The sequence below is a fragment of the Carassius auratus genome, unplaced genomic scaffold (genome assembly GCF_003368295.1).
Source record: "Carassius auratus strain Wakin unplaced genomic scaffold, ASM336829v1 scaf_tig00013464, whole genome shotgun sequence".
NCBI classification, from domain to species: Eukaryota; Metazoa; Chordata; class Actinopteri; order Cypriniformes; family Cyprinidae; genus Carassius; species Carassius auratus.
The window spans coordinates 28989-48842 of record NW_020524398.1 but is presented as its reverse complement, the minus strand read 5'-3'; the positions used below and the strand labels follow the sequence as shown (position 1 = coordinate 48842).

Here is a 19854-nt window from a genome sequence, read left to right as displayed (position 1 = left end):
CATTTAACACGCAATTTCAATCACCAGCCATTATGACTTGTGAATGCATAAAGTCTGGTATAATCTTGAAGACGTTTTCAAAAAATAAAGGATCGTCAAAATTAGGACCATACACATTCACTAAAGTAATGGGAAATTACTTTATCTCCCCACACACAATTAAATACCTGCCATTCCTATCTTTAATAGTTTGCTTGTGTACAAAGGGGACAGACTTTTTAATAACAATTGCTACTCCTCTAGCTTTGTTGGTGAAATTTGACTGGTAGACTTGAGACATCCAAGGGGCTTTAATACTGAATTTTGTTGTTGTTTTAATATGCGTTTCTTGGAGAAAAACTATTTCCGCTCCTAATTTTTTAAGATGCGCATAGACCTTTCCTCTTTTGACTGGACTGTTAAGTCCACGTACGTTCCAGCTTAATAAGTTTAGTTTGCCGCCACCACGAACCTTCACTCCGTTAATCATTATGTAAAATAAAATATATTTTGCCTGATTCTTTTAAATAAAATCTGCACATTAAACCTGCCAGCTCAAACTCAAAATAAGTAACCTTCCCATAAACCTGAACGTTACAAACCTTGTAAAAAGGAACGAACAACCCCACTGTACCCCCCTCCCCCAAAAAATTGCATCCCATGGGAACATTATGGATGCTCACCCCAGAAAAAATAATATTTGCATCGTTAAACTCACCATCGATGCCACCTAACATTCTTCCGTTAGTACAGCCCCCACTTATCTTACCAAACAAATAAAAATGACATCTTGCAGTCTTTACATATCAAAGAGTTTTGTCACATAAACACAAGTCTTTCCTGACGCCGTTATCAAGTGCAGCAATTTCAACATTTCACCAGCTCTCCACCGCACCCCGTAGATAAGCTTCAGCAACCTCAGGTGAATCAAAGGTCTTCGTTTCTTTATCCCTCACGGTCACGATTAACTTGGAAGGAAAACGAAATCCGCATCTCACTTCATGCTCCCAGCATTTTTTCCGTATGTTGTCGAACTTCTGCCTCTGTTTCAACTTTCCATCGTATTGCAGGGGTTTCGATCTTGCCAGGCGTAAAATTCCTTCACTTGATAGTGATGGATTCGGGCAATAAATGCCCGAGAGCGGCCATCTCGTAGAGGTTGCGGCGAACGGTGCGCCCTGTCAATCTGAATTGGACAGTCAAAGTTCTCTTCGGCCAGCACATTCGCCAGAAGACTTGTCACGAACTCAGTTGGTTTATCGCTTTCAGCGCCTTCTTTTATTCCGACAATTCGAATATTTTGTCGCCGAGATCTTGACTCTAAGTCGCAGGTTTTTTCCTTAAGTTTTCCACATTCGGTCTCCAGGTGTGCACACCGTTTCTCCAGTGACTCAATGCGAGTTTCATGAGCTTTCGCGGCCTCTTCAGTCGCTGTCACTCGGGAAGAAATGTTTGCGATAGATGCATTCAGCTCTGCTAACGTTGATGAAATTACATCAAACTTTCTGTCAAAAGATCCGCTTAATTTCGCAATTGCTTCCATTATGTCTGTTCGTTGGCACCGTAACGTCAGCGTTAGTTTGATTAGCATTAGCCGGTGGCTCTTCATGAACATTACCAGTATCTCTCTCTTCTTCATTATTCGATTTTTCGATTTTCTTATGTTTTGTCGGCATGGTTCAGACTAAGTTAATAACTTGTGATTTTTAAATGACTACAAGGTAGACTGAGAGAAATTGTCACAGGCGTGTGGGGAGCTATAAAAAACACGTTCACTTCATTCAGCGCCGGAAGCCGTCCCTTTATATTATTTTATATAAAATCCATGTACCTCAAACATGAAAACCAAAGAAATGACTGTCAAGAGTGCAAAATAAACCAATAAAAGAGAAATCACACAAGGCCAATTTAAAGTGCAATAAAAAAGGATTTTAACAAAGATCACATGTGGAGCTATTGAACTGACAGGGTGAATGAGCAGATGTGCTCAAGACACTAGACTAAGAACAAACAGAAGAGCCCATGATAAACACAGACACTATGTGCTCAACCAAAAGGAAATAGAGAGAGAGAGAGAGAGAGAGAGAGAGAGAGAGAGCTGGGTAGATTACTTATGAATTGTAATATACATATGTGTTCCTGTAGCTCAATTGGTAGAGCACTGCGCTAGGTTGGGGGTTCGATTACCCGGGAACACATGCTATGTAAAAATTGATAACCTGAATGCACTGTAAGTCGCTTTGGATAAAAGCATCTGCTAAATGGATAAATTTAATTTAATTTTAATTTTATTTAATCAGTTACTGATTACAGATTACATGACAAAAAGTCATGTAATCAGTAATATAGTCAGTAATATAATCTCTTAGATCACACATTTTTGGTTACGTAATCTGATTACTTTTGGATTACATTTAGATTACATTTGTGCTTAACCTTATTTGATAGCACATATATTTAATTAACCTAATCTTGTACTATTTTGACAAACGTAGAAAAAATATATTCCACAAAATATATTTAATTCACCAACAAGAGCCACAATTGCTTCTTTTTCAAATGCAATGTGTGGACAGTTAATACTTACAAAATACTAACACTAATGTGCCTTGCTGTTAGTGTTTGCTAGTAACACTGAATAAAACTTATAATTAATTACTTATAATTAAGTAAATTTAGAAAACAGCTACACTACAAAAAGCAATATTGAAAAACATGAAATTCACAGCAATATCACTGCCAGGTTAAATATTTAATCTAATAAAACACTTGAAGTGCATATGAATGTATCAATGAAAAACAAAAAAAATACACACATTGCAAACATAAATTAAAAAAAGACCAAAAAAGGAAGGAAAAAAAGGAAGGAAAAAAAATGAAATTTAGGAGAATCAATGAATTGTAACCAACTTATTACCATTGTGTAAATAAAATGTAATCATGTAATCCATAAAAAAGTAACTCTAGTCTGATTACGAGTATTTTAAAAAGTACTCTAATTACAAGTACTTGAGTTTTGGAATCTTATTACGTAATCCAAATTACATGTAATCTGTATATATATATACAGATTAACAAGCACATGGTTGGGGTTCGAATCCCAGGGAACACATGATAAGAGAAATTTGTTAGCCTGAATGCAATGTTTTGCAATGCTTTGTATAAAAGCGTCTGCTAAAATGCATAAAAAAAGCATATATATATATATATATTAAATGTAATATTAATAATGTAATATAAATAATGTAATATAAACATGTACAATCAAAAATATGTAGCCTATGTTACAGTGTTTACCTAAACCTACGACCAGTGTGTCCTCTTAAGTTACGTGGAGGATCCATTGACCGGTCGCTCTTCATGGACACACAGCTGGGTTCAGATGACTCTGGTCTGTGCTTCTGGACTGAACTGAAACAAACATGAAATTAATTAACTTAATATGTATGCTAAATGAAGGATTCACCAAAAGTCAGGAAACCAGGAAATTTGTACCTGAACATTTCAGGATTTGTTTTCTTTGGAAAATGGAAATGAGACAATGCAGCAATGTATTACTTATTCCCTTCACAAGTTCACACCAATGGTTACATCTGCATTTGGTTTTGATTTAACATTCCTGGAGTCTTAGGGTATTTCACTACAGACTTTACAATGAATCTATAAATGTATATTACAGTGTTTACCTAAACCTATGACCAGTGTGTCCTCTGAAGTTACGTGGAGGATCCATTGACCGGTCGCTCTTCATGGACACACAGCTGGGTTCAGATGACTCTGGTCTGTGCTGCTGGACTGAACTGAAACAAAACATGAAGGAAAGTCAGAATCAGACACTGTGAAAATTAATGATTATTAATTAACTTAATATTTATGCGAAATGAAGGATTAACCTTAAGTCATTCTCTGGAAAGCAGGACATGTGTTTTTATTTGGGTTTGTGGGGCATTTCACTACATCCATGATAAAATAATCACTATTAAAGGGATAGTTCAGTCATTCAAATTCTGTCATTAATTACTCATCCTCAAGTTGTACAAAAGACTTTTGTTCATCCTTCGAACACAGTGGAAGGTATTTTGAATGAAATCCAAGTGTTCTGTCCCTCCATTAATATGTTAATTAACTAAGAAGGCCCAGAAAGGTAGTGAAAACATCATGGAAATAGTCACAAAAAAATTATTGTTGCTTCAGAAATTTACAGTTGAATCATTGGAGTGACGTGGACTATTTCCATGATGTATTCACTACATTTCTGGGCCTTCAAAGTGAAAGTTGATTAGGTTTTCAACGGAGAGACAGAAAGCTCTCGGATTTCATTTAAAATATCTATCAAAATATATATCCGTACTGTGTTCTAAGGATGAATTAAAATCTTAAGAGGCTGGAACAACTCGTGGATGAATAATTAATAACAATATTTATTTTTGGAAGAACTATTCATTTAATTTTAACATAGGCTTTATGAAGTAACCATAAATGTATATTACAGTGTTTACCTAATTCTAGGACCAGTGTGTCCTCTTAAGTTACGTGGAGGATCCATTGACCGGTCACTCTTCATGGACACACAGCTGGGTTCAGATGACTCTGGTCTGTGCTTCTGGACTGAACTGAAATAAAACATGAAGGAAAATTAAAATCATATGCTGTAATCAGGGTGGACTTGAAGGGTTAGTTCACCCAAAAATGAAAATTATGTCATTATTGACTCACCCTCATGTCGTTCCAAACCCGTAAGACCTCCGTTCATCTTAAGAGCACAGTTTAAGATATTTTAGATTTAGTCCGAGAGCTTTCTGTCCCTCCATTGAAGCTGTGGGTACGGTATACTGTCCATGTCCAGAAAGGTAAGAAAAACATCATCAAAGTAGTCCATGTGACATCAGAGGGTCAGTTAGAATTTGTTGAAGCATCGAAAATACATTTTGGTACAAAACTAGCAAAAACTAAGACTTTATTCAGCATCGTCTTCTCTTCCAGTCTGTTGTAAGATTTCAAAACACTGCAGTTTAGTGACATCGGGTTCGTGAATGAACCAGTTCACTAAATCGAACCAGGCCGCTTCTGCCCTGCATGCCATGGCCTCACTTCAGGTTTATCAGCCTCCCATGCCAGGGCTGTCTGCTCCACCACGCTGCCCCACCGTGGGTATGCCTGTATTCCCCTTGACCCCACTGGTTCGGTTTCTGAGAGCCTGGCTACAGCTTCCCAGGCCTTCCTGCTGGCTCATCCGAATGCTCAGGCTCGGCTACGCGATTTAGTTCGCCCGGCGAACAGGGTGTCCACGCGACGATGGTGGGCAAAGATGCCCCTGTCATGCGCACAGAGGTCGCGACCCTGCTGGCAAAAGGCGTGAAAGAGCCGGTTCTTCCAGCTGACATGAAGACCGGCTTTTACAGCCCTTACTTCATAGTACCCAAGGAGACAGGTGGGTTACGGCCAATCCTGCCTTGAACCGAGCTCTGCACAGACTGCCGTTCAAGATGCTAACGCCCAAGCGCATTTTTGAATGCATTAGTCCGATGGATTGGTTTGCAGCGACCGACCTGAAGGACACGTACTTTCATGTCTCCATTCTTCCTCGACACAGACCGTTTTTTTCGGTTTGCTTTCGAGGGGCAGGCATTTCAGTTCAAGGTTCTCCCATTTGGGTTCGCCCTGTCTTAACGCGTCTTTTACGAAGGTTGCATCAACTAAAACAAACTTGTTACTTGAGTGAAGCATGAAATGAAAGAATTGGGTTTATTATTGTAGTGTTTTGTTTAAAAGGGGCAGTTCTTTTAAAATAACTATTTACAACAACTAAAACAAACTTGTTACAAACTAAAAATGTAAATTTTATCTGAAATGCTAATTTTCTTTGGAATTATTCTCACGTCTGTTAATATAGTAAAAGATTACAGATTTTTGCCCATTGTTATTTTTTACATTTTTATTTATTTATTTATATTTTATTTACAATCGTATGGCCTATATTTAGATTTATTATTTTTTTAAACCACACAACAGGGCAGGTCTCAAAAAATATCTACTTCTGTCCCTATAATATTTACAGCATTAGCTTTCGACTCATTTTAGAGAATTCTGTTACAATCTCATCCATGTCCAGTTCATGTGTTATTGCTTTTTCATGAGCTAAAAGCACAAGGTTTTTTTTCCTCTCATGAAGCATTGTTCGGCGGAATGGCGTCAAAATTCTTGCCACAGTAGTGAATGAGCTCTCACATGAAGCAGAAGAGACAACCATGACCATAGCAGATACATACAATTTATGAAGACCTGCAAATGCATCTTTGTATTCCTGCAAGAGTTTGCAAACAGCAGAAAATTCAGCATCAGATGGAAGTTTTTTGGACAGCATTGGTCTGGCAACAAGAATTTCATTCTGGAGTTCAGTTTTTGCAACCCCTGCAAGAGGTTCAAGCAACTGGATGTCAAGAATTTGTTGGATTTGAGAGGGCTTGCATCAGCTGTAAATTCTTTGTGGAAAACCTGTTCTGATCTCTGATACAGCTGTATCTAGTATGTTTACCATCTGTCGTCTTAGAGCTGCAGTGGCACATTCAGAACCTGACTGCCCTTCTTGCCCTAAAGGTGAAAAAATGACTGAGTCACCATAGGAGGGATTCACAGTCCTTAGATGTTTTGGTGAGGGCTCAACAGTAGACATGTCAGCGCAGTACTGCTGAAATTTAATGTCATTTTCTCTGAGATTTTTCAGTGCACCAAGACATCCCTGCACAACTTCAGCTGCACTGCACAAATCAACATGTTGAGACTGTAGGATTGCATTAGCTGGTTTTAAGATGTATCAGAAATTTGCCAATTAAAAAAAAATGGCATCGCTTCAGCTGAGAGAGCTGATTCTTTTGCAAGGTCAACTGATGCATTATCATCACTGGAAACCTTAAAAAGAATGTCAAGAATGACTTCCTCATTATCCACCACACATTTTGTAACAACATTTCCAACAATCTTTTGAGATACAAGTAATTGTATCTCTGAGAAACAAAATGGTGCCTGAAAAAAGAGTGCAGGGAGCCTGACAAGTCAAAGAATCTTTTAGCAAAAGGTTCACTTCATGTATGACAGTGAGGTAAAGCTGGTGGTTATAGCAGTGGATGTAGGGGATATGCTTGCCCAACCTTTGTTGTAATAAAGCCTGAACACCACCCCACTCATCACTGATGCTCCATCATAACACTGGCTCATTATATTATCAGTGCTGTATCCTGATTCAGACAAGTGTTGTAATATTTCATTAGTGTAATCTGCATCAAGCTGCTGAAGTTCTAACAAACCAATCAGATGTTCCTCTGGCACACCATTGCATACAAAACAAATTATAATGGACAAATTCTCAGTGTTGCACCAATCCCTTGTGCCATCACTTTTCAAACAGAATGCAGCCTAATCAGCAGTGTCATATTTCTGTTTTATTTTTTTTTAAACCATGGATGCCAAAATTTCAATCACTTCATTCTGGATTGTTTTGTAAGTGTACTTTGCATTTTGTGGGATACCTGATGTAGTGTCAGCCAGGTATTTATCTTTTTACAACGTGTATTTAAACAACTTAGCAAAAAGGCCAGCAGCTATGCAATCTTCCTCACTGTCACGTTTCACAATCCCCATGTAGTGGAAGCTCATTGACTGCTAAAAACTTCACAACACCTGCCATGCTTTTTATGTAATAGCGATTCTTTTCTATCTGTTGTCGGCCGAGCAAACATGCTACGGTCTCCCCTGACACCAATCGCAGGCAAAACTCTGTCCATGAGGTCGAGGCTTGTAAATGAGCTTGGCTGAACGCATGTTTTTGAAGACCACGGTCACGATCTAATGCTGCTTTCCAGTTTCGAAAACCTGTGGAAACGAACGTGTCATTTTCAGAGAAAGCAACACCGAACACTCGACATGGAAAACAAAAGAATGCATTGCGATCTACAGAATATTCAAGCCATGGCCGTGACTGATACCAAGCGGCCGAAAAACATCTCTCTCTCCCTCCAAAAAGAGTTTGGGGGTATGATTTCAGAACCGGCTGGTAAGGATTCGGCCAGTTTAAATCATTCTGGACAGAATTGCTGCATTTTTGAGTGGGTGTGTTTGTGCTTTTGACACCATCGGAAGCTGCTGATGAACTCGACTCATCCATTTCTCCGACATCATTGCCGCAACTGTATCTTGGTGAGCTGAAATGGTTTTCTTTTGTCCTTTTGGAACAAGAAATCTGTACATGTTGTATTTTATTAGGCTACTATAGTGTGGTAATTGAGTTCACTAACAGTTCTAATAAAATGAATTGGCTGTTAATGTCATTTATTGCTTTATAATTCAGCACGTCCGTTTACCTCAAAGGTTTCAAAGTAGTGATGTCCGATTCTTCTTAGTGAACCGGTTGAACCAGTTCACCAAATTGAACTGAATCGTTTGAAACGGTTCGCGTCCCCAATAAGCATTAATCCACAAATGACTTAAGCTGTTAACTCTTTTAATGTGGCTGACACTCCCTCTGAGTTAAAATAAACCAATATCCTGGAGTAATTAATTTACTCAAACAGTACACTGACTGAACTGCTGTGAAGAAAGAACTGAAGATGAACACCGAGCAGAGCCAGATGACAAACGAACACGCCCACTGCTGGAGCAGTTCTCGTTCTCGAGTCAAGAACCGGTTGTATCGGTTTTCTGGATCACCTGTACACTGAACTGAGAACCATTTCTGTTGATCTGATGATACTGCGCATGCATGCAATTTTTTAAGTATTTTGTTAAACATCGGAAAGTGTGATAAAATACCTATATTTTATTTTGCTTTTTTAATTTTTTTTTAAGATGAATGTTTCTTATCTGTATATTGTAGATAATGTATAGGCCAAAATGGGTTTTCAGGGAAGTTGGACAATAATTAAGACTCTAAAGACTCTTATGTTTAATAGGAATAAGGGATGATTTATGAAATATCTGTACTGTATTTATAGTTAATGATGACACATTCACAAATTGAATTTGTAGTAAACAGAATTCTGTGCTAATGTTATGAGCGCGGGTAAACCGAGGGCTTGAATGAAGGGCAATCTGGTGAAACGTAAGTTCATTTAATAACAAATACATCACAATGGATTATGTAAAGTAAGTGGATCATGGTTTCTGCGCTGATGACACCTAATTTATTTACTTTATATCTTCAAGACTTAAATCCTCATATGCACATTATTGCTGTTACTGTATTTAGGTGTTGTTGCAAAACTTAATTGTAAACTTTTCATGATTATGAGGTTTTTAACTGACTGAAGTAATGATTACTGACTTTATATATTTGAATGTTTGATAGACGTGACGCCATTACGTCATCACCAATGACGTCATTATGTCGAGTGTAAAAGAACCTCTGAACCGTTTTTTTCAACCAGTTTATTGAATCGAATCGTCTGAAAGAACCGGTTCGCGGAAAAGAATCGAACTTCCCATCACTATTTTGAAGTGAATGAGCTAAGTCTGTCTGTCTCAGAGGGAAAAAAACAGGGGGTTGGGCAGAAATCAGAAAATAACGTATTATCTGGAGCTGAATTGAATATTGCACTAATTTTGTGATTGACTGTTATGTGGTGTGGGGCCAGGGTGATTGCACTCTCGGGCGAGATCCCATTCATCAGTCATAACATCTCCGTTCCCTCCTTCAGGGAACGAGGGTTACATATGTAACCATGACGTTACATCGAGTGATTGGTTCGTGAATTTTTGGACCAAAATGTATTTTCGATGCTTCAACAAATTCTAACTGACCCTCTGATGTCACATGGACTACTTTGAAGATGTTTTTCTTACCTTTCTGGACATGGACAGTATACCATACACACAGCTTCAATGGAGGGACAGAAAGCTCTCGGACTAAATCCAAAATATCTTAAACTGTGTTCTGAAGATGAACAGAGGTCCTACAGATTAGGAATGACATGAGGGTGAGTTATTAATGACATAATTTTAATATTTGGGTGAACTTACCCTTTAACCAATAAGTAGTCGCTTAAGGCCCCAGGGGCCCTCACATTTGGCCACAACTGCCCAGACATAGTAATACATCTTTAGAACAACATCAGGTTTACTAACTAATAACTGAATCCTGTAGATACTGTAATGTGAAGTGGTAAATAAAATGTAACCAAACAACAAAAGTAAAAGAACACATAGGCTACAGCAGATGATACCTGGAATTTGCTTAGGGCCCCAAATAAAATCACCAAGTCTGCTGCTGACTGTTATAATGACAGCTTGTTAATTTACTGAATATTTGTATTAATATAAACTGTTTTAAATGATTCTACCTTAATTCATTCTGAGGAAATCACAGAATTGTGTAATTTGTGCAATAAAATATTTACCAACTTTATTTTGCCAACTTAACTCTTCAACCAAAAGACCAAATTTTAGCCATGAGGATGAATAACATTGTGGTACATTCAAACAGCCTCGATAAAATCAATATCAATAACCCAAGACTAAAAATAAAACAATGGCCTAAACTAGCAAACATCACAACACACCACATTATTTACAGTCAGTTTTCCTTCCTGACAAGAGTTTATATTGTGCTGATGAATCTAGAAGAGGAAGCTGTCAATCATTTTTTAGATCGTCAGAGCACAACAACATGCGGAAGAGGGCTTCTGAACGCAAATTCATGTCTACTTGAAACCTTTAAAATTGTGTATAAATAACATTTATAATACATCAATTATAATTAGCAAAACACAACTGTCTAAAACACGTCGGGATGGGATACAGCTCCAGGAAGAAAAGCACAAAATTTAAATATAAGTTATTACGTTTCTTCGTTTACGATGTATCTGTAACACTCACTCAGGAAATGCATCTAAAGATGTGTGGTCTTCATAATGTCGATTTCTTTGAGGATCCATCGAGAAAATCTAAATGAAGGAAACTCAACACTTTGATATTCGTGTTAAGATGTTTCCTCTTGCATAAGACAGCCCGATGTATTTTACTTTCACTTTGTTAACGGCACCTGTCAAGTTGTCAAACCCCCTGAAGGGTGCGTTTCTGCCCCCTACTGGACTGGAGTAAACCCGAGAGAGGAGGGGATCTGTATTTGTGCATTTGTGTTTAACAATGTGCATGTTTGTGTTCTTTTGTAAGGAAGACACAAAAATGGTGCAATGAAAAATGACGTAGGTCTCATTTATTGGCGTATTAAACATTCTATTTATGTGAAAAGACGAAAGTAAAAATGTAGAAAATAAAGTCTTTATTTATGTTCCACCATCTCTGGTAAAGAACATTTTTGCAATAAATGTTTGTAGGTATTAAAACGTGAATGATTAAGTGTCAACACAAAGACTAGATATTACTAGATATTATATCTCTGTTGGTGTCTTTTAGTTTATTTTCTTGGCCGTTTGTTCATCGTCTACATTTTCCTCCATGTGCCGGTAACCATGAGAATGATATACTTAATCTATGTTGGTGATTTCCGAACAATATTTATAGTATAAGACGTACTGTCTAGATGTAGGCTTACCACAAATAAACCTGTTCAAACAGAATATGATCTGAGCCAGTGACTGATCTTCACGGATGAATTTCCTCCATCCACTGAAGAGTCATCAGAACAATCTCTGCTGAGTAAACTGATCAATGGTTACTTGTCCTTTTAGCAATTCTAGTTTTAAACTGAGGAATGCACTGAAGCTGCTGTATTTCCTGAATCAGGGTCTTTCCATCCATCTGCAAACATTTTAGTTTCCTTACTATAATTATGATCCATGTATATTCTGTACAGTCTCATTCTTAGAGTTTAGTACCACGCATCACTTTGCAGAACACAACCCCTCTTTTAATAAAAGTTCTCTGCATCTTCTCATTTCATCAGAAATATTGTAATTACTGCAAAAACACTTTAACAAATGTTTAGCCTTTTGCAGTATCAGTTGTTACTGGCTTTTCTTCACTTATTAATATTGGTATGCAGTTATATTTTTCTATTTGTATGTCACCAGCTTCTGTTTTCCTCCAATATTATCACATAATTCTCTCCAGTAATCTCTTTTACATGCTCTTATAACATATATAATAACTGCTTGTGCTCTCTTATAATTAATGAGATTATCAAGAAAAAGACCTTCTGATCTTCAGATGGCACTGCATTTGTCTGTCCATCATTTCACTGCTTTCTTTCCTTTACTTCCTTTCTTTTTACCAATAACTTATGTTGCCTATATCATGTAATATTTAAACGAATTGTTTAAATATTGTCACTCTTTTAATCTCTTTTTCCAGCTCTGAAACACTTACTTGGTTTTTCACCTGCTCTTTTTCTAGCAAAAAATAAAGAGAAAATATACTCATGACAAAATGAAAGCTAAAAGTGAAAGTCTGAGTGAATCAGGGGCTTTGTCAGAAGTCTATTGTTTTTGAATTTCTGTGTTTCTTCTGCTACAGTTTCATGCTTAAAACAATGATTTGGTATTCCTCTTGTACCATTGTCCTCTTTTCTGTAAAGAAAAATGTTTCCTGATGATTCTCTCCATTGTTGTCATCATTATGAATGATTCAATGCGCTAAATAACAATAAATTGTCAAGGAATGACTTCTTTATAAATGTTTTGGTTCAGCATAGCAGCAATTGATTAAAAAATGCCTTTTTTAATTAATTAATTTATTTATTTTTATTTACGAAAACTGAGAACAGTTACTTCAGTTTCTCTGGGAAAAAAGATTAGTGAAACAACATTATATGAGTTTAAATGGAAAAGCATGATGAAGAGGATGAAGATCGGAAACAAAACACTAGGTACCCTAGCACAGCCGGAGCAGAGAGAGCACTGCGTCTGAGGACATTTAACTCAGGAGACACTTACTGCATTACATCACACCTGTACAGAATACATGCACACACTTCAGTCAGAGTGAGGAAGAGGATGTTGAGCAGAACGCAGCTCAGCAGGAAGCACAGCAGCGTCCTTCACCTGAAAACACAAAGAGCTGAATACTGGAGACATGCAGCAGCATCAATAACTCAGAGACACATTCAGAGCAAACACAAAGTCTCCTCATGAGAGTCACATGACACAGTCTCCTGAAGTACAGGCAGTGATTATTACGGGACGTCTCTCACCCGAGCAGGGACCGCAACACCTCCAGAGTCTGTGACCGGCTCCAGGAAGATGGCCATCTGTTTGAAGCAGATCAACATGTTCAGCAGGTCAAAGGTCAGTGCTCTGGGGCGGCCCAGATCAGAGCTGCTGTCTATAGAGGACGTGTCTTTAGCAGTAAGTTCGGCCCGGTCACCGCTCACCTGTGTGGGGTCCTGAGGAGAGGAGGCTGTGCACTGCATGCTGGGAAATCAGAGATCATGACTGAGGATACAAAGACTTTGTTCATCTCTTATACACAAGTGACAGACAAGAGACACACAGCTGTTAAATCTGATGCCTGACACATCCGTTTAGAAACTTTAATGATTTAATCTGAATCAATAAATAATGTCAAATCCAGCAGACTTGAGTAACAAAGCATCCTGATATATTTAAATATATGAACAGATGTAAGAATCAAGTCAGCAGATGCCAAACAGATTTGATAAACAAACATGATTCGTATTTTTATAATACAAAAAAAAAATTAGTTATGAAAGCAAAAAAAAAAAGGAAGTAGACATTAGAAACAGTGTCATATTAATACCAAGCAGAACACAACAGACAATAACATAACTTTTAGTCCTTAAAACAGCTTCTTCTATCGCTACAGAGTCATTAATGTGCGTTAAGATTAATAAATCTGAGATTAATCCACTTAAAAATATATTAAACTTGGTCCACAGGCGGATGTGTGGATGTCGGAGCGTGATGATGATCGAGTGTCAGGAAGAAAAGAGCGGCGATCACATCGATGTGTCCCAGAAAACCCAAAAGTGACTGTCATCTGACAATCTGTTTCTGTTTGGCGTTTGACAATTTAAACTATTACTGCCATCAGTGTCTGTTGAACCTAAAACATTTTTTTTCTCGGTTAATGAAAGTAGTTTTCACTAAACAAACTATTTGCCTATTTTTGCTGGGTACTGTAAATAATACCCATTTTCTGTTGTATGTTCAATTATTAATGCATTAGATCTCTGTTTAATTTATTCAAACAGTTTTACAATTGTTAAAGCGCCCTGTTTGTGGCCAGCGAGCCTGTATCACTGACTCAATGAGCCTAATTTACACAGAGAGTAATAAAAGTGATTTAAATACTGATGGTGCCTAATGGACCCTGATTATGAGATCAGACAATATCACTGAGACACACATTACATGTGAAATTAATAACTCTGAGTTTAAATAAAATGAGTTTGAACATTAATCATAACCATTGGCTTTCCATAAACCACTTTCCTGAAGACAGTTATGATGAGAGGATGACAGATGTGTCATAAATTAACATCAGTGAGAAAACATTTGCATGACATTTTGACAGAGACATTAAAAACATCATCATCCAGGATTCACCCACAAATAAATCTCAGCTCAACTTCACGTGGAGGAAGAGTTTAATAAGTGATATGTACAAAAAAATTTACATTCACATACAATATAATAATCAGAAATATCATAAAGAGAGTTCTGAACATATCAGAGCTTAACCCTCGGGTTGTGTTTTAGGCGCTGGAGATATTATTATTAATGATTACAGTCTCATTACACTTTATTCAGAACAAATTGTGTTACAATAATATTGGTTCATAAAAATACAATATTTGGTTAGTAATTAGTTTTTAAACTCAGGCCATGAAACATATTAAACATGTTTATCACAAGACTTTTGGATACTGTGAGTGTTTGTAACAAGGTATATGTACATCTCATTATAAAGCATTTACAATTTAGATTTTATCATAACATACAGAGTAAATATACTTGTTTGGTGATATTTAGATGTACTGAAATGTCTATATATTATCAAACACAACATATTTCATTCTGAATATCACAAATCCTCTGCTGTCGGTGATAATGTCTAAATGGCAATGAAAGGTCTGAAATAGCACAACTAGTAAAACATGTACATGATTATCTATATTTTTAACATGGTAACTAATGGAATTATGAATAAATGTTTTCCTCATGAGAAATGATATCCTCTGCTGGATCATGTCCCTCATTCATAATCACAGTCACAGTCTTGTTGTGAGGTAAAGCGGAGATCTTCCTCACTGTTCAGGATCTGCTGGAGAGCTCGTGTGTGAAGCAATGGAAAGTGTTAGGTTTATATTTGTGTTGCGCTCCAGATAAAAAAAAAGTTTTCAGAAAGAGCATCCTGTTTTTCTGCAACTTTTAGTTTTTATTTTGAGCAGATAAAAATAAAAGCAGACCCTTTACACATTTTAAGATGTGTCTTGTTTAAAGTGTCTCTGTAAACTCCTGTAACTCACACACATCAGCGCTTGATCACTGACTTCAATTCTGATGAATCTGTTGGATTCAATGTGTCTGTCCTGATCCATATTCTCCATCATTTACCACCTATTAATACTAAATAAAACACCGAGTAAGAGATGCATTATGGGGCATTACTGCTGACACACATCTGCACTGAGATTGAGATTAAATGACATTATTATGTGATATATAATTACTTACTTCAGTGTCTCCAGTTTGTAACGTGGATCGTCTTTTAAAGCAGAGAGCAGCTTCACACTTGACTGTCCTAGATTATTCCCAGACAGACTCAGTTCTCTCAGCTGTGAGGAGTTTGATCTCAGAGCTGAACTCAGAGCAGCACAACCTTCATCTGTGACGCCACAACCATACAACCTGCAGAACAACACACTCTTCACTCTCAGATCAGCAGAAACTAACAGATCACACACACGTGTATTACACATTCAGTCTATAGTTTTGTTCAAGCAGTGTTGCCAACTATTCTGTGCTTTTGAAAAAAAACGTTTTCAGTTGCTAACATTTACACAAATGAATATAATTAGAAACACTGAATCTCTGTGAGCCTATTTAATGAAATATAACGTGCATATTATTTTTAAAGCTGTGAAGCACCAGTTTAAAGTTAAAAATATTAATAATTTTCTTACAACTATGGTTTTGGTTTAGAAAACACTGATATATCAACTGGGGTCTTTTTGGATTATAGCTGTGTTTGTTTTGCATTTTCTTTGAAGCAGGTTAATATCCATTTGCATTACATGAACTCACAGAGATCTTTTTTTTCTCTAATCTAATAGAAAATAATTTATATTCTAATATATCCCTAAAATACATAATTGTTTCACTGGAGCTTGATACTGAATATGATCTTACCACAGTTTCTCCAGTTTACAGTGAGGATCCTTCAGTGCATCAGAGATCAGCTTCACTCCTGTATCTCCTACTTCATTCCCAGACAGATCCAGTTTTCTCAGCTGTGAGGAGTTTGATCTCAGAGCTGAACTCAGAGCAGAACAACCTTCATCTGTGACGCCACAATCATACAACCTGCAGAACAACACACTCTTCACTCTCAGATCAGCAAAAACATCACACAAACACAGACTATGATATTAAATGATGAATCTGTGTGTGTTACATCTCAGGAGATATTATTATTATTTTGTTGGTTTCTATACACATATGCTAAGGTTGTGATTGTGAGGTTATGATTGTATGTCGTGTGTCTACTGTCTCTCTCACTTCACCTGCTTTCAGACCAAATCACCGCAGCTGCATCTTAACCGTTAAAAGTGCTCTTAAGGACCAAATTGTCAGGAGTATGGACGAGGAGATTTAAGAGGCTCGGGAGTTTCTTTAGCAGTGGAGAAATGGACGAAACATGAAGAGGGAGAAGAAATGTGCTGCACACAATGCACGACAGTGGGTGAATAAGACGCTCCACATTAGATCGTGCAGAGATCATGTTTGTCACCGATTTAATTAGAGACACGATAACATCTCTGACACCGCACAGAAATAATCACTACATTAATGACATTAACATATTTGACAACTGGAAATATGCAAATATATGCAGCAGTGATGATTTGCGTCTGTCACAAACTTCTTTAAGCAAAGAGATCACAAACAATTACTGCACTTTCTGAACCTTATTGTGTCGACATTAATGTCCTATAAAATATGTTGAGTATGACAGCATGGTAAATAAAAATAAAGAATATATATACACATATTAGGGGTGGGCGATATGAGCTAAAATTCATATCACGATATTTTACACTGTCCAGGCGATATCGATATTTATTGCGATATAAGGGGGAAAATTACAGTAAAATATTTTAATCTTATTTAACTAGAAAAAGTGAGGGATTGGACATAGACCTGAAAAGTACTTTTTTATTTTGCCATTGTTTTTCTCAAAAAGTGCAAACATGCCACATGAGGCCTTTATGAATTAAATATTGTGTGTTTGAGTTGGCCAGTGGTTCCCAAACCTTATACTGGGCCCCTCTTTTGTAGGAAAAAATATTTTCAAGGCCCCCAACCCCTCTTTTTTTTTTTTTTGAAAGTCTCTTATGCCCACCAAGGCTACATTACTTATTAAAAATACAGTAAACACTGTAATATTGTGAAGTATTGTCAGTTTAAATGATCTGTTTGATTGTTTTAACACATAGGTTGCTGTATTCCTGTGATGAAAGCTGTATTTTCAGCATCATTACTACAGTCTTCAGTGTCACACAATCTTCAGAAATCATCTAATATGAGGATTTGCTGCTCAGTAATAATTTCTGATTATTATCAATGTTGTAAATGGTTGTGCTGCTTGATATTTTTTTTTCACGATTCTCTTATGAATATTTGAAATGGTTCTTTGTCAGAGTAATTTAACTCAATATAACTCTGATTCTGATTCTCCATCTAGTGTCTGTTACTGACACAAACACAGCTGCTACGACTGATAACAGAGCGCTCACACGAGCAGTGTTGGGCAAGTTACTTTTAAAAAGTAATTAGTTACAGTTACTAGTTACTTCTTCCAAAAAGTAACTAAATTAGTAACTCAGTTACAAATTTTTAAAGTAACTAGTTACTTAAGAAAGTAACTATTGCGTTACTTTCAAGTAAAATTAAATTTTAAATGCTCAAACGTGACCCCACCTCTACCCCTCTTTAAAGGAACTTAAAATACATGTGCATGTTCAATTATTTATGATAAATCTGAATATTATAATGAAATGGACACTTAATACAATACATTATTAACAGAAACATGAAACATTGTACACACATCTAAAAAAAAAAAGTTGCTGTGGGACAAAGTGAGACTAGCCTCCAATCAAATGGCATGTATGTAGATATTATGTTTATATAGTGGATCAATGCAAATAACACGATAGATTTTTGGGAACTTTTGATATTTCCTTTTATTGTTTCTTTAATTTCTTGAAGGAAAAAGTAATGTATATACTTCCATTTAGAGAAGGCTACTTTTGGATTATTTGGGCTCGTCGCCATACCTGTCTCTGGTTGACTGACTGGCTTGTGTTGTTCGTTGTGTGTCCTGTCCTGTCCGATGATGGGTCGTTCGCGAATGAGCGTTAGTGATGATGGATCGACTCGTTCGCGAATGAGCTTTTGAGGAGTCGTTCGCGATTCGCGAATGAGCCGACTCTAAGAGCCGGCTTTTTAAGTTGAACTTCGGGAGCTGGCTCGCATATCTGAAGAGCCAACTCTATTTTTTCAAATTTAGCCTATAGAAATTAAATAATTATGTAATAAAAATTGAAATATTATAGTCAAAGTCATTTAAAGAGCCGTTTGTGAGCCAAAGAGCCGGCTCTTTTCAGTGAGCTGAGTCAAAAGAGCCGAATTCCCATCACTACTATGCGTGCTTTCGAACACCCGCCCAACTCTACCTCTGATTGGCTTACAATGAAATTTTACTCTACCTCAGCCAATCGTCAGCATTTATGCGCTTGTCTCGTGCTCTGCCCACTAACCAAGGAAGAACAGTAAAAAAAAGTATTTGCCTCTCGCTCAGAGATCTAGTTGGTCTGATGAAAAAAAAAAAACAGCTTCATCATCAGTTATAGTAACGCGCCGCATTTTTTGGCAGTAACGGTAACGGCGTTATTAAGATGAGAAGAGTAATCAATTAGATTACTCGTTACTGGAAAAAGTAATGCCGTTAGTAACGCCGTTATTTATAACGCCGTTATTCCCATCACTGCACACGAGTCATGAGGAGGTCATTAAAATATGACAAATTAATATTTTGCATTCAGTTATTTACTTATCAGGAAAGTGGCTGCAAGATAAGCGGGACAGTTATATTATGTAGTCTTTATCACCCTGCAGAGGTTTCTTTTTCAAAATAATCTGCTGACTGTACACTGTCCCTCAGTCTGTGAACCACTGGAGCAGGGGATTTGTGCTCTATTAGTTTGGTCTGTTACGATGCTCTGTGTTTGATTACTAATGCCTCTGTAGGACAAAAACATTCAGCCTCGACTCTTTATCGTCATTTGTGGGAACATTTGCAAAGCGTACCACATTTAAAATTCATGAATATATAATGGTATCCATGTTATAGCTAAATCCATATCATACATATATCAGGGCTATTCACTGAGTTTCAGTTGAGGGCTGGATTATAGAATTGAAAATTTGAAGGGGGCCAAGGGGGGGCCATCCCATTCTCTTTATGGGGGAGGGGACTATAAAATAATTAATTAAATTTAAATGCATATTCAGCAACATCAATGAAAGGTTAACATTTGTGTTGTCTGTAAATAAATAAAAAACTAATTAATCACACATTTTTTGTAGTTCATCATGACTAACTGATTATTAATATATTGTCATAGTTTCACACTGAACGTTGTAGAAACAACATAAAGATGGTATATTTTAAATATAT

General features: G+C 36.9%; 1 protein-coding gene and 1 pseudogene across 2 annotated transcripts in view; both read right to left on the bottom strand.

The window, feature by feature from the left end:
• The window catches only part of LOC113073994 (NACHT, LRR and PYD domains-containing protein 12-like), a 56921-nt gene extending 45924 nt beyond the window's left edge, over positions 1 to 10997 (bottom strand). For both annotated transcript variants that reach the window (XM_026246687.1, XM_026246688.1), the window contains exons 1-4: positions 10846 to 10997; positions 4479 to 4592; positions 3666 to 3779; positions 3277 to 3390 (exon numbers count right to left, since the gene is read on the bottom strand). In XM_026246687.1, coding sequence (XP_026102472.1) covers positions 3277 to 3390; positions 3666 to 3779; positions 4479 to 4592; positions 10846 to 10904 — 401 coding nt within the window. In that variant the 5' untranslated portion in view covers positions 10905 to 10997. The remainder of the gene's footprint in view (positions 1 to 3276; positions 3391 to 3665; positions 3780 to 4478; positions 4593 to 10845) is intronic.
• Positions 10998 to 14518: 3521 nt separating this feature from the next.
• Positions 14519 to 19854, bottom strand: part of LOC113073993 (NACHT, LRR and PYD domains-containing protein 12-like) — a 32272-nt pseudogene continuing 26936 nt past the window's right edge.